This window comes from Ovis aries, chromosome 13, assembly GCF_016772045.2.
Source record: "Ovis aries strain OAR_USU_Benz2616 breed Rambouillet chromosome 13, ARS-UI_Ramb_v3.0, whole genome shotgun sequence".
Taxonomy (NCBI): domain Eukaryota; kingdom Metazoa; phylum Chordata; class Mammalia; order Artiodactyla; family Bovidae; genus Ovis; species Ovis aries.
In genome coordinates, this window is record NC_056066.1 from 60,670,570 (window position 1) to 60,681,094 (window position 10,525).

At 40.6% G+C, this 10,525-nt stretch overlaps 1 protein-coding gene across 1 annotated transcript; it reads right to left on the minus strand.

Moving 5' to 3' along the window:
• Positions 1 to 5,287: 5,287 nt before the first annotated feature.
• DEFB121 (defensin beta 121) lies at positions 5,288 to 6,588 on the minus strand. Its single transcript, XM_027976442.1, has 2 exons — positions 6,534 to 6,588; positions 5,288 to 5,415 (listed from the first exon to the last, which is right to left on the minus strand). Exons 1-2 carry the CDS (start codon positions 6,586 to 6,588, stop codon positions 5,288 to 5,290), a joined length of 183 nt encoding a protein of 60 aa, XP_027832243.1.
• Positions 6,589 to 10,525: the final 3,937 nt, after the last annotated feature.

Below are 10,525 nucleotides of genomic sequence, written 5' to 3' on the forward strand. Positions count from 1 at the left end.
GGGAGCAGGGATTAATGGCAAATGACTACAAAGGAAATGTGGGAGATGATGGAAACATTCTGAAACCAAAAATCATTGAACCATACCACTTAGCGTGGGCAAACTTTATATGCAATTTATGTAGTGGTAAAAGCTTCTTTTTAAAGCTCTATGCAAAAAGGAAAACCTGCTAGGGTAGAAGAAAAAGTCTAGATCTACAGCTATAAGGAGCTTGCTATGTCCCTGGTGAAAATTAATTTACTCTGTCTTCAGCTTGTCTTGGTAACAGTTTTACTTGAAGCTAACACAATATTGTAAATCAACTACCCTTCAATATAAAATTTAAAAACTAAATTTTGAAAAACTGTGTAAGAAATATGATCTTATCCATGCAGGAAAAGAAAGTCAGACAGATTACTTGCAAAGAAAGAACAGTCACTCTGAATTCAGGCTTCCCAGGTGCAAAAGTAAATGTCATAATAATAAAAGGAAGACATTTTTATACAATTTTAGTAGATCAAATTAAGCTCTCAGAACTATATGTCAAGCTAAGATGTAGCTCTTGTCAAGGCAGTAGAAATCAAGTGTGCTCATTTGATATACAAGCGAGGTTGTTTATAGTTACAGTTGATTTCACTGAATAGCAAACTATATACACTTCAGATGTAGTTTGATTTATAAATTATATTTCCCCCAGTACTTCATAGAAACACATCTATTGCAAATCCAAAGCCCTGAGTTCAGTTGCCTTTGGGGACAGTCAAGTAACACAAATGAAGGAAGAAGGCCAGATGTACTACCATGGTATATCAGAGTCATCATTTGGGGTCTTTTAGTACCACTCTGGATATTTAGCTTCTGCATCAGGGAAACTTTAGGTGAGGATTTTGGCAAACTGAGAAGGATTCCTGAAGATCAACACTTTTCAAAAATGAGAAACTGTGTTGCTGAGTCTTTAAATGTCTTAAAAAGAAATCAGATTATTTAAAAAATTTTTCAGTTTACTCATATGAAAATAGGGTTTGTCCAGAAGAAAAGATGTAAGGCCTGGAAGATGAGACCAAAACACGACTACACAGATATCAGAGGAAGAGCTTTCTTAGGCAGAAGGAATGGCACGCAGCAAGGCCCTAAGGCAGAAAAGAGATTGTTGACATGAGGGAACAGAAAGGAGGGCAGAATGACCTGACTGTAAGGAGGAAGGAAGATGCCAGAGAGAGAAGCAAAGTCAGGTTGGGCAGGGCCTCACCAGTTATAGCAAGGAGCTTAGATTTTACTCTTAGGGAAACAGGAAGCCATAGTTTGGGGTAAAACAGAACAGAGTTGTTGTTTAGTCACTAAGTCATGTCTGATTATTTTGTGACACCATGGACTGTAGCCCACCAGGTTCCTCTGCCCATTGGATTTCCCAGGTAAGAATACTGGAGTGGATTGTCATTTCCTCCTGCAGGGGATCTTCCCAACCCAGGGATAGAATTAGTGTCTCCCGCATTGGCAGGTGGATTCTTTACCACTGAGCCACCAGGGAAGCCCAAACAGAACAGCTACAGGACACAATTTATCTTTTGGTTGTGTAGAAAATTAATTAGGGGATTAAACAAGAAATCAGTTAGGATACTATTGTAGAAATTCAGATTGATAGTGGCTTTGTTGGAGCACTATTTACAATAGCCAAGACATGGAAGCAACGTAAATGTCCATTCTCAGAGGAATGGATAAAGAAGATGTACATATATACAATGCAGTATTACTCAGCCATTTGAAAGAATGAAACAATGTCATTAGCAGCAACATGGATGGGCCTAGAGGTTGTCATATTGAGTGAAGTAAATCAAAGGAAGAGAAATATCGTATGATATCCCTTGTATGCAGAATCTAAAAAGAAATAATACAAATGAACTTATTTACAAAACAGAAACACACTCACAGACTTGAGAACAATCTTACGGCTACCAGAGGTGAGGGGTGGAGGGAGGGATAGTTAGAGAGTTTGGAATTGACGTGTATGCACTGCTATGTTTTGAATGGATAACCAACATGAACCTACTGTATAGCACAGGGAATTCTGCTCAATATCATGTAACAACCTAAATGGGAAACAAATACAATACATATATCTGAATCACTTTGCAGTTCCCCTGAAACTATCACAACATTGTTAATCAACTACACTCCAATATAAGATAAAAAGTTTGTTTTTTAAAGAAAAACTAGGCAAAGAATCTAATAATAGCTTGAACTAGATGGAAAGACATGGATGGTCTTGAGACATATTTTTAGGGTAGAGCTATAGGATTTGCTGATAAATTGAATGCAGTGAAGCAAAGTAAAGAACCTAGGATGCCTTCTAGTTTGGAGCACCTGGGTACATATTGTTACTATTTACTGAAAAGGGAGATAATAGGGTAATAACAAGGCTTGGTGAAGTGAGGTCCCCACCAAAAGGATACATTAGGCATCCAAATGACATCACTTAAGAAGGCAGATATATCAACTAGAGGTTTGAGACAGAATGGGGTCAGAGATATGAATTTGGAAGTGATCAGCACATGGAATCAAAGCACCCAGTGTTGAGGGGTGGGGGGGGAGCACAGAAAGAAGCCCTGTGATGAGGCAGGAGTGAAGGAGGAGACTACATAGATCAAAAGGAAATTGCTTGGCCAGTTAAAGGCAACCTAAGCATCTGGTAACAGATATCAAGAGAAGAAAGCATTTCAATGAGCAGGTAGTGGCCCCAGTGTCAAATATTGCCTAGAAGTCAATGAAAGGAAAATAGGGATGCCTCTGTTGAGTTTGACAACATCAGAGATAGTTAGGGACCTCTACAAGAAAAGTTTCAATGGCAAGGTTAAAGCCAAATTGAATTCAGTTGCAAAGTGAGTGGGAAATGAGGAAGTAGGGAAGTGAAGGCAGACAACATTTTGAGAAATTTTTCTTTGAAGAATTGCAAAGAAATGGGGCATAGTCCTGAATGGGACTAAGGGAGGTTTTTTTTAAGATGGGAGGTATGAGAACATCTTTGTATAGTGATATAAATGGTCCAGAAGAGAAGAAGGGGATGAAGGGAAGAATTGAAAATGAAATCCTTGAGTAGGGAAGGAAAAGAGGAATATGGACAAGTGAAGAGGTTGGTTTCTCAGGAGCAGGCAAAATTGTTCTGTCCAAAAGGAAGACAGGAGTTTAGGAATTGAATGAAAGAATAGGTAGATCTAGTCAAGAAAAGTGGAGAAGGAAATGGCAACCCACTCCAGTATTCTTGCCTAGAGACTCCCATGGACAGAGGAGCCTGGTGGGCTGCCGTCCATGGGGCCGCACAGAGTCAGACACGACTGAAGCGACTTAGCAGCAGCAGCAGCAGTCAAGGAAAGATGAAAGAGTTGTTGAAGAAGTAGTAGAAAATTGAGCAGAAAGAAAACAATCATGGAATAGTGATTGCAGAGAGTGAGAAGCCAAGCTTCCTAGAAGAAAAGAATAAATTAGGTGTAGGAGAGGTGAATGCTATTTGAGGTTTGAGGCCCTGCATTTCCTATGAAATCACTGAGGCCAGGTAGATAATTTTCTCCAAAAATAACCAGTTGATAAAACATACATATGGAGAAGCCAAACAAGTGGTTGCATTGTGCTAGACTGGGACCCTTTCAAGCAGCGTGGAACATGGGTATTGAGACTGTCTGCAAAAGAACTGCTACAGGGCTAGATCATTACCTCCAACCTGAGCACAGAGGGAAGTGAAATCAGGAGGTTCAGATGACCAGTGAAAACGTAGTGAGGTTAAGGGCTTCATTTCAATTTAAGACTGATTCATTCTGGCAAGTAGGAGTTGGGACAAACTGGAGAAGGTGGATCTTAATTTTTGACAGGCAGGGTATTTCTATGCAGTGTCTAAGAGGAGAAAATTAAGGAGTTAGATCAATCTAGATTCAACTCGTATTTCTTGGAATCAAATGTGTGTTAGACTCTGTACTGGGCACTTTCCTGTTATTTTGTTTAATCCTCATAATAACCCCATTCTTTGGGTAAGATAAAAGCTTGTTTTATAGATGAGAAAATAAAGCAGAGAGGATCGAATGGTTTGCCCAGAAGCATCTGAGAAGGATTTGAAGCTAGACCTTCTGATCCTGAATCCAATGCTCATCCTTTGACAGCAGCAGTAATACTTAGACTCTAGGGTTAGAGATAATCATCAAATAGGCAGGCTGGAGATGACTGAAGCAAGACATAAGGCTGAGGCCAGATTCAGTGTTCTCATATAAAGGGACTGAATAGTAGACAGGGAACTCTGAATAGAACTTTCCGACTCAGGATAAAGAATCAGTTCTTTCTGATTAGTCAGATAAGCAGCAATGGGTTAGGGCTACTTGGACCATAACCTAAATCATGGAGCTGGAGACAGGAAAATCCCTGTTGTCTCAGTTCTGACTCAGTCCTGGAAAAGGACTAGCCAGAAGTTCAGCAGCACGCAGTGCCAACCAGGGAGAAAGGGAAGGAAAGAGATGGAGCAGGAATCCACATTGGGCCTGATATCAACTCTCTCCAGGGTGAATGACACAATCCTGGAGTCCCAAACAGGACAGAACTGCAAGTATTATTATCAAGGGAGAGTTGCAGCCCTTGGCATGAAGATACAGAAAGAGAACCGGCAGGCTAAGAATGGGTTCTTATGTTCTTCACACATCCTAGCTGGCCTCCTTTACTTCACCTAAAATACCTGAGGCTGAGCCCCCAGCCTGTCTCTACTTTATATCTCTAGACTCTAAAGCTACACTGTCCAATACAATAACCACTAGCCATAGTTGGCTATATACATTGAAGTATAGATTAAATTAAAAATTCAGTTCCTCAGTCACACTAGCCACATTTCAACTGCTTAATAGCCATACATGGCTAGTAGTTACCATATTGGACAGCACAAATAAGAAACCATTCTTTTGATGCAGAAAGTTCTATTGACAGTGCAGAAAGAACATTCCTTATTTACATCATGTGGCACCAGCCATGGGCCAGCAGGCAGAGAGATGTGCAGAAGACTGGAATTATTACCAACAGGTCCATCCCCTTCTTCACAATACCCATATGCACCTTACTCCACTCCTTATTTACTTCTAAATATAATATATATAGATTATATACAACATAATATATTTAATATTTCTAAATATAATATAACTGGATAGAGCTGTCAGACACAAAAAGTACAGGCAAGAATGATTTACCAGAACCATAGGGTCCAATGATGTTAGACTCAAGTTTGCATAAGGTGTGTCAGACCACGGAAATTTATCTCAATCTTCCAACTATGTTTGAAGATTCAGTTTCTGGCAGGCAGATGCTTGGGAGATATACAGCACATACCCTCATTCTTGCACATTATATGGAACACTTCATTCTGCTCACACGTTTCTCTGCATCTTCCCAACTTATTCCAACACTTCATGGCTGAAATTAAAAGGAAAAGGAGAGGGGTGGATCGGTCTAGAAACAAGCAGCAGGTTGGGGAAGGGAGAGGCCAAAGCCCAATAGAAGAGACAGTTATAGGGAAATAAGGAGACATGTGAAGAAAAAGCCCTCCTAAGGCATCCTCCAGGTTTAAGGAGGTTATAGTCACTGGCTTTTCTTTTTTCTCACTTGTATCCCCAGTCACAATTCCAAAATTCTCCCCACTCAGTGACCTGGGACCTACTTGGCTGCTTCCCCACCCCAACCAGCTCCCTTTGGGGAGGGAAGAGGGCCCCTCTCTCCAGGGTTTCATCTCTCCCATATTATAAGGTACCCAGGTAGGGTTTCATCTCCCCACACCCGCCCACCTATTACAAGGTACACAGGTGCCCAGGTGTCAATTAACCATCTTTTCCCTTTACTTTTGGGTACCCTCTCTGACCATATCAGTGAAAAGGGACAGGAATCTGCAATGCATCCATCAGAACATCTGCAATCTTCTTTGCTGTTGTTCGTTCTCTCAGTCATGTCTGACCCTTTGCGACCCCATGGACTGCAGCATGCCATCTACAAAGCTCTTTTCCACAACATTCCAGAGCTTTTCACTGGTCTTAACAGGTCAAGATAATTAGAAACAGCTCTCTGGTACAACCTAAAGTAGCCCAGGTAAACTGAGGTTGCCTGAGAGAGTAGAATCAGAATCCTCAAGCAATCAGAAATCAAGGAACCGTTTTCATAGAGGCAACAATAGATCAAAATTCAAATTATCCCAAGGAATGTTTTTGGAAAAAACTCCCATTTTCTCCATACTCTGTGTCCAAGTCTCTCCCCTCCAAGTACCCACCCTGTCTTCGCCATCATCATGTTCAACTTCTCCAGAGCCAACCATAGAGAGATGGTCAGAGTGGTCAACTAATGCCACTGAAAAATCTGCACCAGGGAACTCAAACTTCCCCTTTGAGTTTGAGAGATATCCTAGATATGGTTAGAGAGATATCCAAAGGCCATTCTCCCTGCCCAAGGCCATTCTTCCAGCCCAAGCTATTAGAGCCACCAGAATTTCCTAAATGTGCATCAGGTTCCCTGACTCACTTTCTCTTAGGAAAGATCCTGGTTACCTGGGGTGACCTGGGCCAGGAGCAGGGTAACGGTCAAAATCAGAAGGAACTTCATGAATTATGGGTAGAGATAGGAGGCTTCTAGGCTGGCAAGACAGTCAGAGGACTCCATGCTGAGCAGTCCAGACTGGTATTTATTGCCCCAACGAGCATGGTGGAGCCATGATCAGTGAACCAGAAAGGGAACAGTCATTTAAGATTAGACAGACAGATAAGTAATCAACCACAGTAGTAGAATGGCTGTTGGACACACCACCTTCTTGTGCTCTTCCAGCCATACATATATATATATTTGTCCCACCACTTCCACCCCCAGAGTTTGGCAATCACCGCTCCATTCTCTGTTTCTATGAGCTGGACTTTTTAAAAAATTTTGTTAGATTCTACGAAGAAGTTATATCATGCAGCATTTGTCTTTCTGTGTCTTGTTCCCCAAATCTTTTGTTGAGGTAACTTTTTAATTACCTTATATATGTTTTACATGTATTTTAACGTCTGTATACACTACACGATGCTTACAAGTACTACTGGAAAAGCCATAGCTTTGACTATATTGACATTTGTCGGCAAAGTGATGCTCTGCTTTTTAGTACACTGTTTAGTGTATTAAATGCCTGTCATAGCTTTCTTTCCAAGGAGCAAGTGTGTTTCAATTTTGTGGCTGCAATCACTGTCCACAGTGATTTGGTAGCCCAGGAAAATAAAATCTGTCTCTGCGGCTTCCACTTTTTCCCCTTCTATTTGCCATGAAATAATGGGAAGGATGCCATGATCTTAGGTTTTTTAATGTTGAGTTTTAAGTCAGCTTTTTCACTCTCTCACCCTCGTCAAGAAGCTCGTTAGTTCCTGTTCACTTTCTGCCATTAGAGTGGTATCATCTGCACATCTGAGGTTGTTGATGTTTTCTCCTGGCAATCTTGATTCAAGTTTGTGATTTCACATGATTATGAGGGTAAAAATCAATAAATCAGTAAAATAAATATGAAAAGTCTTTGTATAAGACCAATGATGACAAATTCGTCATAATTACTGACCCAACCCTTGGCAGCAGAGGAATGGAAAAGGAAAAGGTGCTCTATTGACAAGGGGCTTACTTCTAAGCATTAGTAGTGAGGAAATTAGCCCTGGAACTCATTTCCTCTCCTTCTAGAAAGGACTGTAGAAAAGAAACCTGAGATGCCATTTGAGTTTCAAGACCAAAGGGCACAACTTCCTCCATTCTTGAGAAAGGAAATATTTCCAGTTAGAAGAGTAGGACACTCGGCTAAGAGTCTTGAAGGACTGGAGACTGAGAAGTGGGGAAACTCACAGGGGCACCATTCTTACAGAAATTTAAAGGACTTCCTTTGTACATCCAAAGAACCCTTAGTGACACAGAGTTTCTCTTAGTATTGCACTCTTGTTTTGAGATCTCCTTCTCCTTCAGTAAAGAACTCCATCATAGCCCTTCATGTTTATTCTTCTGATTGTTGATTAGCAGAATAAGGTAGCCTAATGAAGAGATGACCTGAATCCATTATGTGCATTATCTAACAGGTTTTCATCATTAGAGGAGACTCTCATAACAAATCCTTTCCCATCTGGCACAAGCTACTATGAAACAAAATGCCCTGGTTACTTCACAAGCTAACAAGGGATCCCCCTACACCTGAGCTATATTCATCTCCATCTCTGGGGTATCCAGCATTCTTCAGCTTAGACATCTCCACTTCCTCATTTCTACTGATAGCCAATTATTTTGCCATGACTTTCATTCAAAGCTCTCCAAGAAAAATAATCTGACTGGCTAAAAAGAATCTGATTCATTAGCTAATAGACATAAACTATTGTAAAAGGACAGAAAACAATAGAACCACCTCTCTTACTGATATCTACAAATCTGAGCTTTTCTCTATTGTCAAGCATGAAGTCATAGGCACCTGATGAGTGGGGTGAATGCCTGTCAGTAAGAAAAGGAACAAAGAAAACTGTGGAAGCAGAGCAAAAAGGAGAGAGAGAAATGAATGAAGATTAGAGGTAATCTTTGTGAGAATATGTGCTTTCCAGACACATTTAGAAAGGAAGAATCCAGAGAATTCCCTGGTGGTCCAGTGATTAGGACCAATTCACTGTCAAGGGCCTGAGTTCAATCCCTGGTTGAGTAATTAAAATCTCACAGGCTATATGACAAAGCCAAAAAAAGAAAAAAGGAGTATATAAGTCTATTAATGGTCCATCGAGAATATTAGCTGAGATTGTGAAAAAATAGGAGGCATTCAGCAAGAAGGGGTTCACCCTGATGAGTGGACTTTGCTGTGAAATGTTCAGGAGCTTAAAGTCCCCATCCTGAAGGTGTGGTCAGAAACCCAGCCCTGAGGCCAACTACATGTGCTTGACCTCTTTAAATAGGCTCCTGCACTGCTGTGGTCCTTTACTCAACACCAGTTACCTCTTTCTGAGCCTGAAGTGGGTACCATTGCCATCTCTGGCCTAGTGCAAGATAGGGCAGTGTCTGAGATTCAGAAAACTCTGCATCTCTTCTCTGCCTGACCATTGACTTTTACTGTATAGTCCAGGCCAGAATACTGGAGTAGCCCCTTTTTTCTAGGGGCTTCCCAACCCAGGGATCGAACCCAGTAGTCCAATGTAAACCAAAGCCTCTCTCATTGGAGAGTGCCTAGCCTAGAAAATGAACTTTAAAAAGAATACATTTGAATCAGTTCTAATGAGATAGATGAAACTGGCGCCTATTATACAGAGTGAAGTAAGCCAGAAAGAGAAACACCAATACAGTATACTAACACATATATATGGAATTTAGAAAGATGGTAATGATAACCCTCTATGCGAGACAGCAAAAGAGACACAGATGTATAGAACGGACTTTTAGACTCCGTGGGAGAGGGAGAGGCTGGGATGATTTGGGAGAATGGCATTGAAACATGTATACTATCAGGTAAGATACGAATCGCCAGTCTATGTTCGATACAGGATACAGGATGCTTGGGGCTGGTGCACAGGGATGATCCAGAGAGATGATATGGGGTGGGAGGTGGGAGGGGGGTTCAGGATTGGGAACTCATATACACCCGTGGCTGATTCATGTCAATGTATGGCAAGACCAATACAGTATTGTAAAGCAAAATAAAGTAAAAATAAAAATTTAAAATAAATAAATAAAAACAGAGATAAAGGGCACAATAAATGTAGTGCGCTTGACAAAAAAAAAGAAAGAAAATGAACTTTTTTATGTTTCCAGGGGACTTATCACATCTTTCCTGGGACCCTTCCACAACTTTCTCAGATTTCAGCCACCAGCCTCTGGTTTTTCCCTGTTTCTATCACTGCATCAAAAGAAAGTAAAATTCTACATTTCATTTCTTTATAGTTTTTAGGGGTGGGAGATATTGGAGGAAAGTGGGGGAAAAAGATGAAACTAGCTAGCTCAAATAAGGCTTGGACATTTGCTGTCTTTTATTACAGTCCTACTCTGACTCCTCCTGGTGCTAAACGCAGTTAGCAATGGCAATAGATATACAGGTGTGTTTTTTTTTTTTTTCCAAATTACTTGAAATGATATTTGACAGTCTTAACACCAATGTCTGTGTGGGGTAATGAAAATAATATGAGCTTTGGAGACAGACAAATCTAGGTTCAAATTCTCACTTTTCCACTTATTAGCCATGTGACTTTGAATAAGCCAATTAATGTATCTGAACCTCATCACTGACCTCAGGAGCTTTGCTGTGAAGATTAAATGAGGAAATGCCAATAAAGCCCATAGAAAGTACCTGGCATACAGGAAGCCCCCAATGTTATTTTCTATGAATTTTCAACTTTCTTGATTTCTTGGAGCGTTTGACTTGACTTCTTTCCTCCCTGTAAGCTCCCTTCGTTCTTCTTCCTTGTCAACATAGTCAATATTCAGTAAAAGGGACAAGAATTTTCAGTGATTCAGAGACCACTATATTCACCATGCTTTTTAAAATCAAGACTGGAACTGTTGAAACTTT

Coding starts and splice junctions, on each gene's coding strand:
- DEFB121 (XM_027976442.1), bottom strand. CDS start 6,588: ATGAAGTTCCTTCTGATTTTGACCGTTACCCTGCTCCTGGCCCAGGTC. Junction 5,416..6,533: donor CCTGGCCCAGGTCACCCCAG/GTAACCAGGATC, acceptor TTTTAATTTCAG/CCATGAAGTGTTGGAATAAG.